This window comes from Podarcis pityusensis (genome assembly GCF_964106645.2).
Source record: "Podarcis pityusensis genome assembly, chromosome: 1".
Taxonomy (NCBI): Eukaryota; Metazoa; Chordata; class Lepidosauria; order Squamata; family Lacertidae; genus Podarcis; species Podarcis pityusensis.
In genome coordinates this window covers 79,815,740-79,840,522 of record NC_138028.1, presented here as the reverse complement: position 1 = coordinate 79,840,522, position 24,783 = coordinate 79,815,740, and the positions used below count along the sequence as shown (strand labels likewise).

The 24,783-nt window shown below is 44.6% G+C and overlaps 1 protein-coding gene across 2 annotated transcripts in view; it reads left to right on the top strand.

Moving 5' to 3' along the window:
* PKP3 (plakophilin 3) overlaps positions 1-24,783 on the top strand; it is a 76,207-nt gene that overhangs the window by 11,081 nt on the left and 40,343 nt on the right. Inside the window, exon 2 of one of the 2 annotated variants that reach the window (XM_081010632.1) lies at positions 18,075-18,264. The exons of the other annotated variant lie outside the window; for it this stretch is intronic. Within the exon in view, the coding sequence (XP_080866758.1) occupies positions 18,075-18,264 (190 nt within the window). The remainder of the gene's footprint in view (positions 1-18,074; positions 18,265-24,783) is intronic. 2 annotated transcript variants of the gene reach the window in all.

Below are 24,783 nucleotides of genomic sequence, written 5' to 3'. Positions count from 1 at the left end.
ATAGTTTATCCACCATTCTTGCATATTTTGCTATAACCATCTAATTCAGTTCTCCTATCTTACATCACGCTAATATTTATTATACTGTTGCATTTACCTTAATGCTGCCAGCATTTTCAACTATGCACAATTGTTTTCCATATACTCAGTGAAATTCTTCCACTCCTCTTTAAATACCTGTTCTTCTTGCTCTCATTCTTAGACTAGCTAGTTCCACATATTCTATCATCTTAAGTTGCAATGTTTCATTTGAGGCTTCCTTAGCTCTGAAATAATTTACATCTTCTCTCTTTATTCCTTCCTTCCTTCCTGTCCCTCTTTTCACATCCTAGTGAGGCCTCAGAGGTAGCTCAGTCAAGGAGGGAGAATAAGAGGAGTTAGTTAGACCTATGGAAATGTTATCATGGGCACTTCTAATTTGTCACTATTTTGGGGTGTGATTCAATCATATACTGGCAAATTCAGGTTGTGCAATTACAGCTTATTGGGAGCTTTTGTGCAAGAAACCCACTTCCTTAAAAAAAAAAAAAAAAGAGGACTTTTCTGATGAGGAAAGTGATGGGGCAATGCACTAGAATGTGTGAGATAACACTTGCTTTGATACAATGAATGCTCATTCAACAATCAAAGTAATCTAATCCCCCTGCAAACAATTCAGGATGAAGGCTCAACAAACATTGCCATTTGATTCATGATTGGCTTTGACATGGTTGGCACTCTTTGCTCAATGTGTCCTCTAGGAGGCAGCTGCACTTCCCGTTTCCCTCTCTGTAGTTTATAAAAATGATTGTCACTTGCCTTATAAAATGATGTTGTTAAGCAGTTCATTCAATCCCCCTCAAAACCCCCATGACATGCTACCCATAGCTTTGTGTCAATGATCCTGCTTAGAACTGTGCAGAAATGCATCTACCCCACATACACTATATCAATATAATGTGATATTTTACATTTCTGAGCATGCAAGCAGTATGCATGGGCAGTTGATGGACATATCTGTTGTTTACAAGAGGCCATTTTAGTGCATACACCAACAGGGCATTTTACACATGAAGCTTAAAGCGGCTTTTGCCTTAGTTAGGTTTGTAATTGAATTGAATCACAAAAGCTTCTGTTCTCATGAGCAATAACCAGCCATTAACAGAAGTAGCACAAGAGAGGCTCAAAGGCAATTTAAGTCGCATGTGCTAACATCATTAGCATTTATTTCTATATAGCACATTTAAATTCTTCCCAGTAATTTTTATAACAGCCTTGTTGTTTTTGCAAGTCTAACACAACTATCCTTCTGGAAATGATCGCTTTTGTTGTTTATATTGCACCACTAAGGTACACACACTTTACACAGTAGAAGAGGACATCTACCTGTTCTGCGGAGCTTACAATCTAAAATTTGTCACAGTCGAAACAACACATGAAGGGGAGGAACATAGAGGCTGGATCAACATAGAAGCAGTATGCAATTGCATGCACCTAGGCAAAGCAGCTGACCTATAGCAGGGCATGAGAACTGGGAGATGGAACCAAAGGTGCCAAAGAAAGGGATTTGAAGGATTCAAGAGAAGTGGCATTCTGCAGCAGTTCTGGGAGGTAATTTCAAGCATGTGGGGCAGCAAGAGAGAAAGGGTGGAGTCTTTTCAGGGAACAGAACTTCACAAGGCTCAGGACAGAGGGGGGAAGATCACAAACGGACAGGTGTATATGTGATAGATAGGGGATGGAGGGTTTCAAAAGTAAGGGTAATAATAATTTGTGCTGAACTGATAGCACTGAAAGCTGCCTTATACCAAGTCAGATAATTGGTCCATCTGTTGTTGTTGTTTAGTCATTTAGTCGTGTCCGACTCTTCGTGACCCCATGGACCAGAGTACGCCAGGCACTCCTGTCTTCCACTGCCTCCCGCAGTTTGGTCAAAGTCATGCTGGTAGCTTCAAGAACACTGTCCAACCATCTCGTCCTCTGTCGTCCCCTTCTCCTTGTGCCCTCCATCTTTCCCAACATCAGGGTCTTTTCCAGGGAGTCATCTCTTCTCATGAGATGGCCAAAGTATTGGAGCCTCAGCTTCAGGATCTGTCCTTCCAGTGAGCACTCAGGGCCGATTTCCTTAAGAATGGCTAAGTTTGATCTTCTTGCAGTCCATGGGACTCTCAAGAGTCTCCTCCAGCACCATAATTCAAAAGCATCAATTCTTCGGCGATCAGCCTTCTTTATGAATTGGTCCATCTAGATTATTGTTATTATTAATAATACCCCACCCTTCCTCATGAAGGAGTCCAGTATTATCCACACTGACTGGCAGAAGCTCTCCACGGTTTCTGACAGGGTCCCTCCGAGTTGTACCTGGAGATTTTCAGGACTGAATCTGGAACCATGCAAAACAGATGCTCAACCACTGAGCTATGCTTTTTTTTTTCTTTCCAGGACAGGAAGTCAAAGGAGGGACTTAGGGAGGCATTTTATGTGATCAGAATGATGAGAAAAGTGTATTATTTTGGCAGAAGAATGCCTGGTAGATGCAAGGGGATTAAGGGGAAGCAATGGAAGACCAAGGAGAAGAAGATTGTAGCTGCCTAACAAGAGATGATCAGGGCATGGACCAGAAGCTTTGCTCAGAGGACAAAGAGGAAGAGCCACATTTTTACAATGATATAAAGGGAGAAGTGACATGACTTGACCACGGACTCAATATGGGGAATAAGGGAGAGAGAGAAGTCAATAATAAAGTCAAAGCTATGTGCCTGATCAATGGGTGGGGTGGGGTAATAACATTGCCAATGGATAAGGAAAGCATGAGTGGAAAAGAGGGCTTGGAAGGATGAGATGGTCAGTCTTGGACATAATGAGTTTAAGATGTTGGCAAGCAGAGATATTGGAGAGGAAGCTGGAGATGTGGGACTGAATTACAGGGGAGGCAGAGATGGGTGTCATCTGAGTGCAAGTGGTACCAAAAACAATGGCTATGATGAGGTCACCCAGGGATAGTGTGTATGAAAAAGAAGATCAGGGGGCTGAGGATAGATGGTGCTGAGAAGCTGGTAGAGATCAAGGCAGAACTAGATGGTCTGGTGCTAACAGTGGGAGGAGATTTAAATCAGAAGCAGCTTCTGCCAGAATCTTTCCTATACTGGAAAAAAGAGGAGGAGCTGCTGCAGACACAGCATTAAAAAAAATAGGAATGACAAGGAAAAGGGGAGTCAACCACTCTAGTTGCAGAATAAGCACTTCCAAAGGTACATGGGTATGGCAGGTGTGTTGTATGTATTCATAAGATTCAGTGGTAGAGTGAAAGTACCGCAATAAGCTATAAACTTTGAACATTCAACTTTTATTTATGTGTGTTGTAATGTGTTGTAAATGTTGATGTAATCTTCTATCAGAGATGGGCCGGGAGCAGGAAGAATTAAAGCAGCAGAGTAGGGAGGTGCATATCCCCTTTGGTGATGGAAGCAGACCTCTCTCTCACTCTAGCACACACCATAGCTCCGTGGGGGCATGGCAGACCCATTTTTAGATCTCCTGTGGACAGAATCTTCCTCTGCACACACATTCTGAGTGTGCTACTGCTGCTGCTGCTGCTGGTGGTGGTGCTGCTGCTGCACAATTTACCGGTAATACTTGGTCCTGTAGCTCATAAGTTTGGATGCTGTGTTAGTGACACAGGGTTTATAATAATGGTTTTATTACATTTTTATGTTTTATATTGCACACAGCTTTGAGATTTATTATCACGGCAATTAGTTTATAAGTGTTCCTCAATAAAATAAATGAAATAGTTGCTATCATTACCACATTGACCTCTCCCATCCCCAATGGGGATGGTACAATTGTACAATGGTACAATGGTACAATGAGCACAATTTTCTCTGTAGTCTGGGCAAAGCATGGGATTGTTTTTTTTTCCTGGAGTTCTTCACAGAAGAGTACTAGTGTCAAGTGCCCAACATTGCTCAGGAAATCTAAGAAATGAAACCAAAGAAAACCCCAGTGACGTTTTGAAATCGGTGGTTGAAAGGTTGACTGCAATTTTGAAAGACATCTATTTTTCTCCCAAACAGACAAAAACCTGCTTCTTGATTTCAAGAACCATCATGCAAAATTTGGTTACAATATCTTAAGGGGTGTTCAAGTGCATAGAGAACAGACAAACCATTTCCCAAAATATATAGTAGTTCTATATTAACGTTAAAGGTGAGGCACAGATAAACTCAGAAAGGAGAGTTCTAAATGGATGTGGTTAATGGAGGTTGGACGAGGCTACAAGCCCAACAGTAGTAGCAAGAGAATCATACTACTCACACCAGCTATGAGTTTTCTTAGGCTGTGTACACATTATTAACTAGAAAAGCATCTAAGTTGTTCTTTTTCTCAGTTCAGTTTGAAGCTGGTTGGGGTGGGGGGGAGTGCATCAGAAGACAGTATTGGCCAAGAAACAACAGGACAGATATGGATTGTGGAGAACATTGTATGTACACCCAAACCAGCAGCGGGAGCACACTGAACGCAGAGCAATTAGGAGAGTATATTGGGATGGCTAGAGGGGGATTCCCAGGCCTGTGCTGGGTGTAGTCAACCACAGGCTTTGTATGCGAGACCTAACTTGCACATGGAAAGGTAGCATACTTTAGAAATTGGCTGCATTTCACATTGGAGGGCAGAGCTGGCATTTTAATTCAGTCCTGCCTGTTTTATTAGTCAATCTGCTGCTGCCTCCAAGCCACACTTAAGGAGAATGGTTTGGGGATTCATTGCACTTGACATACACACTGTGTGTTTCCTACAAAGGAAAACATGGGCAGGTAGTGCTGGAAGAGATCCCTGAGCTGTGGGGAGCCAGTGATCCGAATCAGAGCCAAGCTCAGATGCAGGGTGTTTGCTAAACACATGCTCTTCTATTTGGCTATAAAGTGAAAGTGGGTGCTCTGCCTTTATCACTAAACTGAGCTTACTGACAGCAGGAGGGAAACCGCCCTCTCCTCTACCTTCCTTCCCTGTGCTTTGTTGCTTTAATTCCACCCCTAGCCCAGCTGCAATACCAAGGAAATTACTGGGGTATTATTGGGGTAGGGTGATCTTCCAGCAGGTGAATGCAGGACAGCAAAGCTGGGGAGGAGGCAGTTTTTGCTCCCATTGCCCCCCATGGTCCATTTAGTGATATAAGTAGATACCTTCCTGCTCTATAGCCAAACCAGCAAGTGCGCATTTCAAAACATATGCATCTGGTTCGGCCCTTGCTTTTTTCACCTGAGGAGGAATCCATTTGATTACCAGACAGTCAAGGCAGCTGGGATAGTAATGTCTGTTTTCAGCAGCAGCAGCAGCAGCAGCAGCAGCAAGCAATACCGGGCAAGTGCTGACTTGTGTTGTGATGGTTTTCCTCCACCAGGCCAACTCACGTCACCACCCTCTCCTGAGGGGGACGCTGAGACTAGAGTTACACGCACACCCCATCGTAGGCCTTGTAAGAGCTAGGCCAGGATACGAGACACAAACGTGTTGCCTGCTTTCTACTAAAACTGGCAAACTCGCCCTTTATTTGGCAGGCAGTCACTTTTCTCTCAGCACAAGCTATTTTGTTTTGTTCACCTGGAGCACGGAACTGTGTGTGAAGGAGTGAGTCTGTCAAACAAAGTGAGAACTAGAAAAGATGTACAGAACACAGAGCTCCTCCTTTCCTTACTGCCTCACTACTGCTTTATTCCACCATCTCTGCCTGAAAAAGAGCAGATTCCTTTCATCCTTCTCTCATGTACAAGAGTTTGTGTGACTTGCCTAGGTATGGAGGATGGGTGATGGGCTTGGCCTACTGCTGACCCTTCTGGCTTTGTCCTTCTAACTATCTCTGAGTTGAGGGCACCACCCATTTGCCATCTCACACAGAGCCCCTTTCATTTGTTTCCCTTAATGGCCCATTGCCCAGGCTATCACCTCAACACAGAAAGCTAGCCTGACTCATATTTCAACACTAGAAGAATCTTACATACAGCCTACTTCCTCCCCTCAAAACTCATAACAAAAGAAGATGACGTTTAATTTGTAAGTTATGCAGTGACTTCAAAATGGCTGCCCTCGTATGAGAAAATATGGTAGACCTCAAAAAAGAAGTAAACCAGAATGGTGGCTGTCAGTTAAGCATTTCAAGAAGTGTTTCAGTAGAGGAGCTCTGGGATATCCCAGAGGCAGCCTTGTCAATTATTTTCCTTGAGGATTAACCACCTGCTCAAGGATGAGTGCAGCTGTTGGCATTTATTTAGGGATTAATCTGAAGAATAAAAGCACATTTTTGTCCAAGGATTTTTGTGGAGTAAACATATATGTATGGGGGAAAGGGCTGTCAACTGCACTGGGAAACAACTGTGTAAAAATTAAAAGACAAGGAGTTCTGGACAATTTGAACAGTGGCATGTAAGTTCCTGTGTGAGGTTTTCTATCCTGCAGAGGAAGGCATTTGATCATAGGGCTATCCTTCCTGCCTCCTTTATTCCCTCATTATCAAAATTTCTGAGTGGCTGCATGATAGCAATGGAGAAAAAATAAATAAATGCTTTACTTATTTCATTTGTTTTGTAACCTATGACAACAACTATTGCTGGTCAGTTAAGACAGTTTTATTTGCTACCATTTAACCCAGTGGTTCTCAAAGTTTTCTCTCTTGGCCAAACTTTCAGAATAAAAATTTGCTTGCACCATACTGAAGTTGTTATTGATAAATACATGGGGGGGGGGGAGAGAAACAACTCATAACAGTGCTTGATTTATTACACAGAAACACAACTGCTTTATAATATGATCATGAGACATTTGAAAAGAATAAAACAATGCAGCTACATAAGTACATGAATCATTCCCAAAATATAAACGAGCCTCTTATATATTTACTATGTATACAAACTCAGTGAAAGGTATGAGCTTACTTTTGCCAGGTAATCTCATTTATATTAGGTCTAATTTGAGACAGACAAACTCTCATATCCTCATCAACACCAAAAAGCCTTTCTATTTTCTGGTCTTTCACATTTGTCAAAGTTGAAAATCCCTGTTCCATATACATATCTATCCATAAAAATATTATATTGATACTCTATGCTACACTACTCAACTGTACTACATTGAAATATTTAAATGTTTCTTTGATTGTTCTTGAATCTTCCCAGCACGCCACACCATTTGAGAACAACTGATCTAAGCAATAAAAATGAGAGCTTCTTTTGGGATTAGTTCCTTAAGACTTGAGTGTACCTGAAGATCCAGGTAAACACCCCATAAGGTTACTCATACATCTACTCTGTGACAAAGTCATTCGTAATCTAATGAGATGCTGGAGTTTTGTTCCACGTTCAAATTTTAATAATAATAATAAATTTTATTTATATCCCGCCCTCCCCAGCCGAAGCCGGGCTCAGGGCGGCTAACAACAATCAAATAATCAAACAATCAAATAATCAAACATTCTAAAAACATTTCATTATAAAAATTAATTAAAATCAAATTAATGGCAACCGTTAAGCAAAATTCTGTGCAGGTTGCCAGAGGAGGGAGTCAGGCTGGGCCCTGACCAAAGGCCTGGTGGAACAACTCTTTTCTGGGAAACGGATGCACAATATATTGTTGTTGTTTAGTCATTTAGTCGTGTCTGACTCTTCGTGACCCCATGGACCAGAGCACGCCAGGCACTCCTGTCTTCCACTGCCTCCCTCAGTTTTGTCAAACTCATGCTGGTAGCTTCGAGAACACTATCCAACCATCTCGTCCTCTGTCGTCCCTTTCTCCTTGTGCCTTCCATCTTTCACAACATCAGGGTCTTTTCCAGGGAGTCTTCTCTTCTCATGAGGTGGCCAAAGTATTGGAGTCTCAGCTTCAGGATCTGTCCTTCCAGTGAGCACTCAGGGCTGATTTTCTTAAGAATGGATAGGTTTGATCTTCTTGCAGTCCATGGGACTCTCAAGAGTCTCCTCCAGCACCAGCACAATATATATTTCCCTACAAAATGATAGGTTGTATCTTATGTGGTAAGAGTAAAAAATCTTCTGTGTCTTTTATAAGTACAGTGGTGCCTCGCAAGACGAAATTAATCCGTTCCGCGAGAGTCTTCGTCTAGCGGTTTTTTCGTCTTGCGAAGCAACCCTATTAGCGGCTTAACGGATTAGCGCTATTAGCGGTTTAGCGGCTATTAAAGGCTTAAAGGCTTAGGGGATTAGCTGCTAAAAGGCTATTAAAGGCTATTAAAGGCTTAGCAGATTAGATAAAGGGGGGGGAAAGCGGAAAAAAAATCTCTAGACTCGCAAGACATTTTCGTCTTGCGAAGCAAGCCCATAGGGAAATTCGTCCTGCGAAGCAACTCAAAAACGGAAAACCCTTTCGTCTAGCGGGTTTTCCGTCTTGCGAGGCATTCGTCTTGCGGGGCACCACTGTAATGTTGGAAGCAGGCCTATATCATTTCAAGTATCTACTAAACCATCTGTTCAGGCGAAATTAAGAAATGGAAGGAACTTTTCAAAGTAAAGAGGATATGATTACATGACATGTTCTAGTGTTTTATAAAGTTGTTGTCTATATTTCCCCCCACAAGTCTAAATACAGGAGTAACTGCAAAAGATTTACTGCTAGGGACAACTTATTTGTGATGATGCCTGATGATCACATAAAGAAATCCAGGGGCGGGGAGGACAAGCAGTAGTTCCTGAAATGTGAAAAAAGCATTATGTGCAAAGCTGCTATATTCTGGAACAAAACATAAAGGAGATCCGCTTATTATAAGCAATATTGCATTCACCTGGCAACCGGGATGGAATTAAAATACTATTTGGGCTTGCAGGACTCATTTTCCGCCCCTGATTTCTCTGGGCATGAGTGGCGATTCATGAAATAAGGGGAGATGCTGTGCTCCTGGGACTCAGTACAGAGATCTACATTCACTTCCTGATGGGTGTAAACCCTGGAAACAACTCAGTAGCTGCAGTTCCTCCACCTCCAGGAGGCTACCTATAAAACTCAGGCAATCATCACTGAATCAAGTTATATTTGTTTTGGGGTTTTTTGCTAGTTATCACTGTCCCTGCAGCTTGACCCCATCATATAACCCTGGGAGGCATGGATCTCAGAACAGTACACCTTTGTCTCATATCCGTGCCTTAAGCCAGTCAGGAGGATATATTCAGTCAAAAGCATCTTCTTAATGGCATATTGGGTAGATGTCGATAGCCCAGTATGCACTTGATTAACTGTGCAAGGTCGTTAAGATTCATGCTCCAAAGAGCTTATGACAGAAGAAATCAATGTGTAAGGAAGGTTTGATTAAAATTCTTCTCTGGAAGGATTTGAAGTGGCTGGATAGTCAGCATACATTGTTTATGAGGAAATGAAGCAGTGATAATCAGAGTGATGGATGAATGGAATAGACAGCAGAGTTAGGCTAGAAGCTGAGGTGGAGTAAAGTGCACAGAGCAAGATAGGGAGAAATAACAAAACTAATAACTCTCTCCCTGTATGTGGCAACTTTCATCTGCAGGTCTCAAAGCAGTTTGCAGAGGTGGGTCGACACCATTCCTTTAATTTACACACGTGATTGAGAGATTAGGACTTGCTTATTACAGCTGCATATCAGATAGTTGATGAGATACGGCTACATTAACTTGCCAGGCAGCTTGATCCTACAGACATCATACCTCGGGCAGTAAAGCAGTTGCCTCACGCCTGCTTCAGCTGTTACATCATCCTGCACTTAATGAGCGAGGAAGAACCTTTGGAGTTGCACTGGTCTTCCAGCAAGTCTCGGAGCTCTTAGTATGCCACAGAGAATGGGCCCATCACCTCAAATTCAGCATTACTGAATTTGGGGGTGAGTGGCTACTGGTTTTGTAGGTAGCAAATAATTGTGCAGACCCTGTACACTGCCCTGACAGCTCACTCCATCATTATGATATGAATCTTTATTTAAAAGGACATGCATTGGCACTACATGGAGCTATACACATCTTTTTGATGTTATAGCCCAACCTGTGGATGTTGCTGGACTACAACACCTATCATCCCTGACCATTCACCATTCTGGACAGGGCTGATGGGAGTTGTGACCTTCCAGATCCTGCTGGACTCCCATCAGTCCTGGCCAGCATGGTGAGGAGAGTTGAGTTGAACAGTTTCTTCACAGTCAAAGGTTCCTCTGTCCCTGATCTATGTTCTCTCCTTCCACTCCTTCCCTGGTTTCCTCTCTGTTCCCAACCTATCTCATCTTTTGTTCTTCCAAATTTTCCTCTCTCCTTCTTTTTATCTCATGTTATAACTTACGCTGCTGAATTATGCTCATCCTGCTAAGTTGTCTTATTATAATAATTTTTCATATATTCTATATATATAGCATCCAATCCTCTTCAAGTTCTTTTTCATCTCTGTTTCTTATTCTATTAGTCATACCCACTAGTTCCACGTATTCCAGCAGTTTATGATGCCACTCCTCTTTTGTTGGAACTATGTCTGTTCTCCACTTTTGTGCAAGTAAAATCCGCGTAGCCGTGGTCGCATACATCAACAGACTCACTTGTTTTTTGAAAAGCTTCTGGGTTTTTAGGAAAGGATCTTTTATACCTAGATGCATTTTAAGCCAGTAATGTGTACACAGTCGAAGCATCTCATTCATTACCTACTTTCCTGATTCCTTGTGAACATGATCTAGCTAAAACTTACTTTATATGTTGTAAGTGCTATAAAAACATTTAACAACCAGTCCTCAACATGTATAATATTTGTTCGAAACGTCTTCCACCTGCAGCTTCAGTTACCTCCTGGTAATTTTTATTTTTATTTTTTGGCACTTATGCTTTAAGCCTTCTCTGTTGCTGACGGCTCACAGCTTTTCATTGGAAGCAGCTCTCACGCTTTCCCTCCTTCTCTTTTCCTTTCATGACAAGGCTGATTTGGTCCTTAGGTGGGGACAAAAGTTTATTGATTGCTCTGCAAGGGTAGATTTCAATGCTTTTGTGACTGACTGTGGGAGAGAAATTTGAGTCAAGAGGGAACTTAAACCACAGCAGCTGGAAAGGCTGGCAGGTGGGTTTCAAGAAGTTGCCATTGACTTATGGTGGCATGGGCACTTTTATGTGGAGGGTCTGGCTGCTTGTCTCAATGTCTCCAGTTTAACCAGTTGTCCGGGGCTGCCCTGCAGTTCTCTTTCATCAGCTAAGAGCAAGATCCAGGTTGAGTTATGTTGCATGTACCTTTGCTACACAGATGTCAGCGTTGTATGGTATGTTTGATGCTATCTGTGCATGGACATACTGAAAGAGGTAATTTCTGTGCCATCCCATTGAAAAGCAGAAATCAACCCTGAGTGCATTTTGGGGAGCCCCATGTATATAAAAATATGGAATTCTTCATGACTGCAGCTTGTGCAAATCCATCATCAACATACTGGGCAGCAGAGATGCAATTTCTACAGTAGGCTAGCTTCCACATGTACACACACACACACACACACACACACGTGCACACACACACACACACACACACACGCTCCTCTATCCAACAGTAATTATCACAAGGCACATTCAGATGACCTGTGTATTGAACATTCATCCTGATTAGTTTGCAGGAAGTATGCAGGGAGGTCAGCTTTCCTTATTGCAAAATGTCTGGGTTTTGTTGTGGGGGGAAGGTAAGTTTGTTGCGCAAGAGCTCTAATTCACTTTAATTGTGCAACCTGAATTTGTTGAAACGTGATTGAATGCTGCCTGAAATTAATGACAGCCTGAAAGTGCCCAGAGATCAAGGAGACATTCCAGCCAGGCAGAAACACTCAAGGAGGGTATTAAGCAAGGCTGGTGAGAGCTGTGACCTAGGGAGAAGGGATATGGCTGGAGAGTGGGGGTGGCTGAAGGGTGAGATGGGCTGGAGGGCGACATTTGGCCGCTAGGCCTGATGCTCTGGATTTCTGCTCCGGAACACAAAAGATTCCATAGCAGATGTGCAGAAAAGGTTTCTGGCAGAAAAGTCAAAGTGGAAATGGTTTCTTGCAGGCAGAAACTAGCATAGTGCAATTAATTATCTGAGAATGCTTGTATGCGCTGCCCATGCCGGACTCTTTAAATTCACAGCTCAAACTGTGGGAACAGTTTCCAATTATATGAGAACTTTGCCATCTTTTCCTATTGTAGAGATATGTAAAGTATCGGTGGCCTCCCTTGTGCATGGGGCTAACGGTCATGCAGTCTCTGTGTCTGATACCAAAGTCAGGTAAGGGATTATTAGGGTAGTGATGGAGCACCTTCTCTATGAAAGGGCCAGTTCTCATGACAGTTTTACTTTGGGTGACTGAATGCAAAGGACAACAGGTGAGGCGGACTCCTCTCCCTTTATGGTTGCACAGGAGAGGGAATATTGGCAAGCTTTCAGTCATAGGTGAAAATTAATCAAAATCAAAACCTATCCGAATTAATTCCCCTGCAAAACTGCCCAAGGAACAGGAGCCCTGTCCTCCTTTCATCTGGTCTCCCATGTCTCACCCCAAGGCAGCTGTGGTTTTCAGTGAACCAGTACTGTCAATCAGCTACATCAGTGCTGGCAAGGGGGTTCTGTGTGTACTGTGAGTTCAGTAAGTTGAACTCACACCTGGCATCACTGCAGGTGTAGTTTTCAAACATTTTCAGTGTGTGTGGGGGGGGTATATTCTCTTGAGATTGCAGGATTTTCTAAAATAATGCTGTGCTGTGCAATACAACATGTGAAGCCTCCGAGAAAACAGATTTTTGCTTTGCTGTGCAAAATATAAAAAATTGGGAGCGGGGAGAGAACTTGTGACGAGACTATTCAACAGCCATGGTAGCGCACAAAGTCAGAAATTACATTTTCCAGAAGAAATTAGTGAGGTAGATAGACGGGCTAGACCAAATCAGTATATGAGTGAGGGGTGGGGTGGAACAATAACCAGGAAGATGCACATTGTGAAGCACTTGTGCAGATTAATTGTGGGAAAGGTGTCTTTCGCTTACTAAGGGCACTCTCAGATCAAGAGTTTTATGAGTTTCAGGTGCAATGATTCCAGGACTGATGGTAATCCCTGTGCTGATTGTTGCTAACCCAAATGGACTAGCAGGATCAGTGCCAGTGGCACAAACCAAATTAGTGCCTATACCACTATGCCCTCACACTAATTAGTACAGACTCTAATTAGTTCGGCTGAGTTACATTTTCCAGGAATTCTGGTTTGGCGTTACAACCAGGAAGAGGAATGGCAGCAATAGGTTACAAAAAACCAACAGCACCTCCTCATGTTATTTTCAATGATAGATCACACAAAATGGCCTTGCACAGACATTGTCTTAATTCATGCGTCTGGTAAAGTAGACTAACTCCTTGAAAGCTTATGCCATAGTGTTAGTCTTTAAGCTGCCACAAGATTCTTTGTTTCAACCTTCCCCAGCTTGATGCCTCTCAGGAGTGTTGGACTACAGCTCCCATTATCCCTGACTGGGGTAGATAGGAATTGTAGTGCAGTAATATATGGAGAGGGCACCAAGTTGAGGAAGGCTGTCTGGTTTTATACTTCATTTAAAGGCTGGCAGACTCACATTTTCTAATGTCAAGAGCATCAGTACATAAAGGAAAGTTCATACTGAAGTATTCACACAATGGGAAGTGGGGAGAGATAGATAGATGATAGATAGATAGATAGATAGATAGATAGATAGATAGATAGATAGATATAGATAGATGATAGATAGATATAGAGACAATGCCATCCTTGTATTTCCTTTGTGCCCAAAATCACATCCAGAAGTATCTTTAGTCTTGTAGCCAGCTGACATGGGAAGGATAAGTCCAGGCCCATCTCTATCCAGATGACCCACCCTTGACCCACACACCCCCTGCTTCCTGATGCTATCTTGGAGATTTCATCAGAGAAGGTAAAGAGCAAAGGCCACAATATGGATGGCAGAAGGGGAAAGGATTTTCTGCCACTTTACTAAAATTCACTGCTTCAGGTTGGGCCCGTTCTGCTCTGTCTCCCCATCACCTCTAAAGGAAACAGAAGGTGTTGGGGAAATGTCCTCAAAGCACCTTCCCTGGTGGCTTGTTCAGTGCTACAGTGTTAAATCAGAAGTGTGGACAAAGGTGACCCAATACAAGTTGGACTGTGATGCCTCCACTGATCCAGTGAGGCCCTGGTCCACCAATTGATCAGGGGAAAACCATCACAAGGACCATCACAATCTGTGTGTAGCTTGGATTTGTAAGGTACCCTGAATCGGGACATGACGACATCACAATTGAGTTTTGTTTGGAAACAGCCTGACATGAGTCACAGATGAAATTTATACTCTGAGATTAGTTTGATATATGCAAGGGTAAGCAACCTGTGGCCCTTCAGATGTTACTGGAGTCCAACTCCCATCAGTCTCAGTCAGTGGTCAGGGATAATCGGAATTGTAGTTCAGCAGTATTTGGAGGGCCACAGGTTGCCCACTCAGGGATGCTCATGCAGTGGTCCCCATAGGATGACCTTCTATGAGAAACAACTTCTCCCCATGTCAATTTTTTGTGACTGGTCAAAAGCAAATTACTTCATAGGATTCCTTTACTACAGGTCAGTGAGGTAGGTACACTGTTAGCCTTCAGGCTGTTAAAAAGCATTGTATCACTAGTTTCCCCAAAATCTGACAACTGACAGAAATTTTGAACTTCTAGCATGAATAATCTTCTTGGCCAAACATCATAAGAAATAATAAAAATACACACTCCTGCCCCTCCCCCAGATTCCTCTACCTGGGGCATTGTTGCTGCTGAACATCAATGGGGATATCAGTGGCAATTAATGTTCTCATGAAAGTGCATAAGAAGGGAAATGCCCAATTAGCCTTTAGCACAGTCCTGGGAACTGCTGAGTATTAATCCTTGCTCCGCTTCCGACTGATGAATTGCTCCACATTGCGTGCCTCAGTTTCCCACTAGTTAACAGAGGGACACTTCTTCTTAATGAGGTCTCCTTAATTTGGGAGTGCTTTTTAAACTCAGAGGATTATTCATACTTTAGTCACAGAGCATTTATTAGCTGGAAACTCAGCATCGCCTATGCTGGGCTGTACAGAATTTTAAAAGCTAAGCTGGGCTGGGCTGGGCTGGGCTATTACAATGATTAACGCTACACACGTCCAGAGAGTCTTTCATCTGGACATCTGACAGAGCTTCACAAACGCTAGTTAATTATTATTTGGTGAGAGACCACCCAAGGGAAAACCATCATATGGAACGCTGTGTGTCTTGATTATTGTCCCCTGCAAGCCTCAAGGCAGGCGTACTTACAAGAGGAATATGCTGCTTCCCTGAGAGATAAATAAGCCAGCTGAGGACTGTGCAAGAGGAGAGTGAATGGTTTGTTTCTATTAACCGGTAGTCAGATCGTATTGTTAGCATTTGGGCCATCCTCATGTCCGAATGTCTCACTGCACTTGCTGTCATTCATATGCAAAATAAAGGCAGTCTCTTTAGTTCCTGGTGCATCTAGCCCAAGCACAGGCAAACTTGGCCCTCCAGATATTTTGGGACTACAACTCCCATGATCCATAGCTAACAGGACCAGTGGTCAGGGATGATGGAAATTGTAGTCCCAAAACATTTGGAGGGCCAAGTTTGCCTAAGCCTGATCTAGCCCATTAAAAGGATGTAATAATAAGCCAAAAGTATTTTTCAAGTCTACCAAGCCTATGGAAGTGGTGGTGCTAGCAATGACTGATTACCTTGACTGATTGGCATATACAGAGAGTAAATGTATGGGCTATACATAGGCCCATTTGCTCTCACATGGTATATTCTGTGTACTGCTAAGGTCTATAGAGCATTCTTTTTTAAAGAGTTGGGCATCTTTTTTCTTAAGGGTTCAACAGTTTTGAGGAATGGACAAGACTTTCCCTTGTGAGCACGGTCACAGTCTGCATCTATTTCACTTGCTATCCCGTTAAAGTAGAAGGGAACAGACATAATGTTATACAGGTGGTAGACAGGGCGAACAGGTCCAGCAACAGAAAAAGAATCCCACCAACAGTAGTAGAGGGATAAGGAAAGAGTCTAGTGGGCTTGGAGTTGTAGGGCAAGAAGTAGCAACCTAATGGTGGGAAGAACAGGAATCAAGAACCCATTATGGGGTGGTTATGGAAGGGTACATGGATCTGTATGAAGGACATACTGGGATTTGGCAGATGGCAAGGTGATGAAAGCAGTGTGTGTGCAGTTTTAGGATCCTGCCCAGCGTAGAAGACCATTTCTGCCGCAATGGCGTTGTTTCTCTCTACACTTGCTTCCCCCCCAAAGTCTTCCAACACTGAGCAAGTGCTGTATACCCTCCTAAGAAGCAAGGAAATGGCTCTTCCCCCTTCATTAGTATTGCAGTCTACAAGGCTAGTCCAAATGTATTTTGCAGCAAATGGTGTCTCCCCGAAAAGGCGCACAGCATCCAAAGCTGACTACATTGTTTTTGCACCTGAGACATAAAATCACCAAATGCCTCTCCCTAAGAGTAAAAATATTATAATAGTAATAATTTAAGGAACTGGCAATTTGCTGCCATTTGACGACACCTTAAATTAGCTGCCTGAAGCAGGTGCCACACCCTGCCTAATAGTAGGGCGAGCAGCCCTGGAACTGTATGATTCAGCATTGATCTATGACCCCGAGTGGTGAATGGGGAACCCCTGCCACATTCCTTCCAGCCCAGCCACCACCTCTGCCAGTCAGCAATGTCTGTTGTTTCTAACATCCAGGAGATACTTGGGGAAGAGTCGAAGCTCAGTGGTACAGCATCTGCCTTATACAAAGAAGGTCCTAGTTTTGATCTCCAGGTAGGACTGGAAAGACTTGCCCAAAACCCTGGAGAGCTGCCAGTCAGTGTAGACAATACTGAGCTAGATGGACCAGTGGTCTGACTCTGTATAAGGCAGCTACCTATATACTCTGGTGAAGAAAATGACGGGGGAAGAAAGGCCACAGCTGGCATGACTTGCTCACCCACTGTCTCTCCCTGGCTGCAGCCATGGCACAGATTGTGCCTGTGTAGCTGGGCCTCACACTCTGCATGCTCTAAGGGTGCCTCCTGGGACTCTGGGTGAGGAGGAGGAGCCTGGATTGAGCTCCTGGACTTTGGCCTGCCTCTATCTCTTCTCCCGCTCAGCTCCCAAGGCAGCAGCTCAGTGTTTGGAATGTACAGGCTGTTAAGTTACTTCACAAGCTGGGAGGGAACAAAGCTGGGCTCGGCCGAGGCGTGTTCGCTCCTTGTTTTGCTGCACTCTTGTTGACACGGGGCTCTGCCAGAACCGGGGGAGCTCTGTTTCGCGGAATGGAGAAGGTGTAACAAAAAGAGAGGCGAGCGGGATGGCACCACGGCCTACAGCCCTCTATCTCTAGGCACACAAACGCACACCCTTCAAGAACCCTGGAGGCACCGCACCCATAACCGCTTTTGCCAGTTTACACAGCTGAGGGCGAGGTGTGGGGCAGGGCAGGGCCAAGGCCAGGCCAGTTCGTGCATCTTTGGAATTCCACCTTAAAGGCACCGCTTTGCCCAACGCCTCACCTGCTTAAGGTGGAAGCGGCCGACCTGCTGCTCTGCCTCCCGGCTGATCTCAGTTGCTAGGGAGAGAGAGGGGTGGAATCACGTAGGTGTGTCACCACCAGCGCAGAGAAGGAAAAGAAAGTCCCAGGAAACCAAACGACGCTTGCAAGAAGACCGGGGATGGCGTGGAGGAGGAGGCGGGTGTATGTGTGGGCGCGCTCTCTGAATGAAGAAACTTTTTTTTTTTTGGTATACTAACTAAGGAAGTCAGAGGGAGGGCCCGACAGACTCACCTGTGAATAAGCGCGCAACTTACCTGGCGCGTCAAAGCGCCATTTGGGCGCAGAGAAGAGGGCGCAGGAGGAGCGGAAGGGCTGCTCCAAGCCCTCGCGAGGAACTTCCCCTCAGCCCACACAGAGTTCCTGGCAGGCGCGGGGAAGGGGCGGGTTGACCCGCAGGAAGAGCCGGGCTGCTTTTCACGTGCGCTCCTGGCCCAGCAGCCAGCATGCAGGAGAATAACTTCTTCTTGTCGGCTCTGCAGCCGGAGGATGGCGTGTGCTCCTTGGCGCTGCCCTCGGACAAGCAGCTGGACAGGAAGAGCGAGGCCCCCGACGCCGCCGAGGGGTTCAAGAGCGCCCGGGTGCAGGAGCAGGTCCGCATGAGGATGCTGCAGAAGAGCCACTCGACCCCCAGGACCAACGGAGCAATGCTGGACTACGCGGAGCTGAAAGGTAGGCGAGGGGAGAAATGAAACTGGGCACAGGAAACTGTTCGCTGCAGAGGGGCGTCAGGTGGTAGAGACAAACCTTTGGGTCGATTGTGTGGGAATTGTGAAGGGTCGGTATTGAACTACGTTTGACTCAGAGTAGACCCACAGAAATGAATGCACGTGACTCAGGCTCATTGATTCCAGTAGGTCTGCTGTGAGTAAAAGTTAGTTGGATGCCACCTATTACTGTATCTAGGAAATTGTTGCAGTGTTCTGGCGAGGTAAGTCAGCGTTGCTACTCTCATTAGGCTGAGAAAACAGTTGCTTGGTGGAGGCCACCCCTGGGGAGTTCAAGGGTGAGGTGAGATGGGAACTTGAGGGCCTCCCAGCTCAAAGCTCACCACTCCTAACCCCCTCTCCTGTTTGTTGCGCGAACTCTTCTAAGTCTGGCGGTGCAGCTGCATTAATCAAACCTTGTGATAAAATGGCACCGGGCAAAAAAGTGCAGTGGAGGAGTTAGCCCAGCTGTGTTGTTGATTCAGATGCTTCAACCAGGAATATGCCCTTGTTGGGGTGGTTGCGGGCTTAGTCAGCCAGCCAGTGTCGTAGGTTTATATGCTAACTATCGTAGACAGAAGGAGAAACTGTCGCCAATATTTTTTTTGATAATAACAGGGCTGTGTTACCAAGACAGCTTCCTCTCTGGGAAGGTGGCGTGGACCTTCTCAAAGGTTTAGTCTGGGTCACACTCAAGATACGCAGGCCAGACAAAGGTTAGTCAGAACTGAGAATGACTAAGTGAGATAGCAGAAGAATTCTCCTCTCCAGCAATTTGCCTTGCCTCATAGATTTAATCAAACATGAGATTCAGTCAAATATCCCCCATACCTTGCGCTTAAACTGCTCTCGGTTTCTCCAGCTGTTTACTATGCAAGTAATTTCTACTAGTTCTTTGCCTCCTGCTGCTGTCTGCAAAACAATCATTCTTCCTGGAGCCACTGTGCCTATGGTAGCATTATGCTAACCTTACCAACCTAGTTTGGACTACTACTTTGCAGCTTTTATGTTGTTTATTTTACATTTATATTCCAGCCAAGGATCTCAAGGTGTGTGGTGTGGTTCTCCTCTTCCCCATTTTACCTCGCAACAACCCTGCGGGGTAGGTTAGGCTGAGAGATAGTGACTGGCCTATGGTTACACAGTGAGATTCATGGCTGAGGGGGGATTTGAACTCTGGCCTCCCAGGTCCTCGTCCAACACTCTAACTACTGCACCACACAGGGAAGCAACCCTGGTTCTGTGGACAATTGTCTCACTTAAATAATTGGCTTAACCTGAGGGAATAAACCACCCTCACCTCTCCCAAGCTGCCCCTTAGGGCATAATACTGTCAGGGACAATAGTAGTTGCACCTTCTTTAATTCTCCCATCCACACAATTTATGTACAGCAGGGCTAGGGAATCTGTGGCCCAGCAGACTCCCAACTCCCATCTGCCCCAGTCAGCATGACCAATGATCAGGAATGATGGCCGCTGGAGTCCAGCAGCATATAGGGAGCCACCGGTTCCTCAGCCCCGATCAAAACCTAGCACTATGTTCAGGAAGCATGAGGGATTGCTTAAATGTTAACACTGTTGGTTTTATTTGCCACTCTGTCCTAGCTACTCAGTTATTATGGGACAAAGGGAAGTTGTGGATGAGTCCTCAGTGTCGTGGGATTTACACCCAGGTGCATAGGAGTAGCTCACTGGCAGCCCCAGTGAGCTTGATGGCTGAGCAGGATATGGATTTGAACTTGAGCTTTCCATGCTCTACTGATAACTATCCATTTCCCCATATTGAGTTAGAGGAGAGATGGAGCAAGCATCTTTCAACAGCAGGGTTCACACTCTGCATTTCCTGAGTCATCCTGAGAAAGGTGCTGCACCTACAACAGCTGTGTGACAGGCAAAAATTCATCTGATGCAGTTTTCACCACCCACAGTACCACTAAACTAAAGACGCTTGCGCTGCTGTAATGCCTGCTAGTCGAGAAGCTAACAGAAGGCCTCTGTTGGAGATGGGGAGATGTCACTTCTCTTCAGTAGAATTATAGTCTTGAAATCCTTCCGGTTTCCTTGATGGCACCAGTGACAATTATGCTGCATTTAATTACTAGGCTCTCCTCTGCCACACCCACAAAAGTGTTTTGGAAGGAACCAAGTGGGTCTCTTTACATGGAAGTTGGACATATTTTAGTGCTGCTCCTACTGCTTGTTTTTCACCTCTGCAGTTGGAGACCTAGATTGCATATCCAGAGATTAGGAGAGGTCGCTTGTAATTTATGACCCCCTATCAGGTTGACGTATTCCATTCATGTAAACGCCCTGCCACAAACGCCAGGGCAGGGTTCCAGTACGGTACAAAGTTTCCTTTGCTTGCAGAGTCAGACTGTTTCCTCTTCAGGTGCTGGCAAAACAATACTGGCTAAACAATAGAGGTAGAAAGTTTCTCACAAGAACCTGAGACTTTGTTGTTTAGTCGTTCAGTCGTGTCCGACTCTTCGTGACCCCATGGACCAGAGCACATCAGGTACTCCTGTCTTCCACTGCCTGCCGCAGTTTGGTAAAACTCATGCTGGTAGCTTTGAGAACACTGTCCAGCCATCTGTCGTCCCCTTCTCCTTGTGCCCTCAATCTTTCCCAATATCAGGGTCTTAGTTTGGGATTTTCTTTCTTACGTTTCTTGTGATTCTGCCTCAATGGCCTCGGTGTATTTTACCAGTTGGAAATAATTATCAGTTCATTACCTATGTCAAAATGCAGCTAAATGCAACTGGGAGGCCAGAGTTTAAACCTCCACTCAATCATAGAGCTCACTGGGCAGCTTAAGGCAAATCACAGTCTCTTAGCCTAATCTAACCCATAGGGATGTTGTGAGGATTAAATTGTGCAGAGTAGAACCATGTGCACCAATAGTAATAATTTAACTTCTCAGTATATAGTGCATCTACGCAGGGACAGGTGCATTGTATACACCTGGAGAACCCGTGGCCTTCCAGGTGTTGCTGGACTACAACTCCCATCACCCCTGACCATTGGCCATGCTGATGGGGTTAGAGTCCAGTAATGCCTGGAGGGTCACAGGTTAGCCACCCCTGCATTATCAGGGTGTGATGGTGGATCCCAAATGTAAAGTCAAAGGCACCGTTTACTGTTCTCCAACCTTGGTAGTGCTGCAGTGAAGAGCGGGATGGAAGTGTTCAGTTAAGACCTTGGGTTACATTTGGTGCTGGTCCCAATGGTTTCTCCCTCATGAGGTAGTTTCAGTCTTGTCACTGTTTGTCATCCCGTGAAATGGGAACAAGAACAGTTCTTGGAATCAAAGGCACAATTAGCAGCTAACCTGCTTAACTATCTCTGCAATACTCAGAGATTACTATCTCTGCAATATGAGATTGCTGAATAGTGGCAGATCAACAACACTGGATGGTGTTACCATATAGCCTTTGAACTACACTGAGATTAATGATAGTTCACCAGAGGGTAGGAAGCTCTTGGACACACCTGGAGCTCGCTTTCTTGATGACTGCACCCACCCTTTGATCTGTCACTCTAGTTCTAATTGTGGAGTCTAGTCCCACACCCTGCACTGGTATGTCTGTCCTGTCCTATGCAATGCTGTCCTTTGGGCTGACAGGAGAAGGATGGGCCTACCTGAAAGGAGGTCCCAGTTCCTGCCTGTATTCCCACAATCCTACATGTCTCTGTGCAAACCATTGATCCTAAACAGGTTTGAAACCTTGTTAATTCAAAGAAGGCATGAGACACTTCAATTTTGAGTTTGGGGAATTATACTGTCAAAGTCCTCCATTCCACCCTCCCTTTGATAGGATTCTGTTGGACCTAAAATAGATATTCAAGGTGGCGGACACTGGTTCCTGTATTCAGACAAGGCTTCTTCATCATGTGCTTTTAGTCACTCCCCTGAGCCTGACAGAGTGGTATGTCTTTAAGAGCTACAGAACAGCCAGAAATCCAATAGGAGCAGCTTTATTTTGTGCAGTGGGGAGTTAATTTAGGTCAACAATGTAACTTCCTAGTGGCTGGAATATTGTGCTGAGGCTTCTGAAAACTTGCTTTTCACAGCTTGAATGACGCACATGCTTTACCGTGTAATGTGGTCTTATATCCATGAGAAGGAAAGCCGCCATTCAGAGCGTACACACCTGCAGGTGAATCCCATTCAAATCATTGGGACTTCCTTCTGAGTAAACCTGGTTAAACTTGTGCTGTAAGGGTGTGTTCACATTAAAAGGTGCTCACACCTTGGCTAGAGACAAATTAGGGACAGCTTAAGGACCCCAATCAGTGTGGAGCAGGTTTGAGAAACAACAGCATCAAACAGAAGTACCTTAAAACAAGGTGCAGGGTGCATACGCATTTCTTGTGGACACAATAAGCTGAAGTGATCTTAGACATCCAATCTGGGTATGGTGAAATTTCCAGTGTCTCATCCAGATCTATAGGATCTTTGTAACTTGAGCGCAGATGTGCTCTCAGTTACACCGATCCTACAGGTCTGAATGAGCTATTGCAAATTTTACCATACCCAGAATGGAAAGTCAAAGTCCTGCAAAACATCCTCTTCCCTCCTCTCATCAGTGATGGAGCTGAGGTGCTCCTATTCTGGTGCAGAAGATGAGGGGTAACGGGGGGGGTCTCTCCCCTCCCCTCCTCTGCTCTTTCCCATCTCTTTCCCTCTTTCAGGTAGAAGGTGGCACTGGCACTCTCTAGAGCTGATCCAATCTATTGAGGGAGAAGCACAGTCTAACCATGGTGTGCCTGCCCTAGGGAAGTGAGAGCAGATGTTGTATGCATCTGTAGAAACCTTGAAGCCTGGAGGTGGTGGCAACAGTGATAGAGACAGGAGAAGGGGCTGAGCAAAGTAGGGTAGAAGCTGCTGCAGGGGAGATAATGAGAGGTGCAGTAGAAGAGGCATGACTGTAATCAGAGCTGGAACATCCTGCTAGCTCTCCCAGCCATGCCTATCAAATTTCACAGGCATGAAGCTACTGAATAACAATGGCCAAAATGTGCCTCATCCTAGGGCAGCCTGTGCCAATCTGGCGCCCTCCAGATTTTGTTGGACTCCAACTCCCAGCTGTGCCGGCTGGGGCTGATGGGAGTTGTGGTCCCAACATCATTCATTGGCAAAAAGCTACCCTAGGGGGCTCATATGGACAAAGGGAAGTGAACTCTCCTGTCCTTCTCCCTTTGTTCAAATATGGCACCTTGTTATTCATGGTGGCGTTTTTCTTCTTCAGCACATATGTCTCTGGTTACTTCATAACCTAGCACAATTTTAGAGATGTGAAATATATAAAAGTTAATAATAGGCACTTACATTTTTACCACATAAGTCTTTCCTCAGCAATCTTCAGATCTTTGCAATGGCAAAATAAAATTGGCAGTCCCTTTTTAAAAATTGCTTTTAGGACAGATTATGATCGTCCCTCCTGCTGTGACTCTTTTCATTGTGTGCTGTCTCATGTGCGTGCTGCCGCCTCTCCTCCTGAAACAGCGGGGCCTCGCCCTGGTCAGAGCGATCATTATTCTGAGTCTGCTACTTCTTTTTTCAAGTGTCTGCTTCTTGGGCTGATTGGCTTTGTTGCCGTCTTCCCTTAGCCTTTATAGACTGAATGCTGCCTTGCCTTGCAATGCCTGTACAAAAGCACACCTCTAGTCAGTTTTTTTTTTTTTTAAAACAACCCCAGATAATAAGTGGCAAACAGCTCCTTGTTTTCACATCAAAGCCATGCCCTTTTATATGAAGCTTTTGCTGTATTATTGGGTTTTTTAAAATGTTTGGAAGCCCTGCAGAATGAACACATAGCCAAACTTCTGGGTTTTTTAAGACTGAGAAATATAACCAATTTGGTGAGCATAACATCCAGAAATTCATTTCTATCATCTGTGTCCTGAACGTAGTCTTAACACATGTAGGTGGATAATTGACTTACCAATGCTAGCATGTTTGTATATCATTAACGCTACGTACTTGTTGAATTGTCACTGTTGTTATTTTAGATTCATTTAAAACAGGCACAGGCAAACTCAGCCCTCCAGATGTTTTGAGACTATAATTCCCATCATCCCTGACCACTGGTCCTGGAGAGCCGAGTTTGCCTATGCCTGATTTAATGCAGTTCTCACAGTCTGTATATATTGCATTTCATTTTCATGTGATCTCATTTTCCTCCCTCTTTTCAGTGTAACAAAACAATGTATTTCCAACTCTTTGTTTCTTTCCTTGAGGCATTCCACAAGGATTTAGTGGGCACCATTAAATGGCCGGAAAATGTTTTGGACCTGGAACAAAATGTTGCAGTATGGAGTGCTCCTCCTTCAGTGTTCTAGGCAACCAGCCATGCTCTTTGAAATACTTGACTTAATTCCCCACCCACAGGCTTTCCCATCCTGTCCCCCAGCCCCGTCCAACAGCATTCCATGCCCAATGAAAAACAATCAAAGAGTCTTGTGGTTGTGGCAGAGGCTTCCA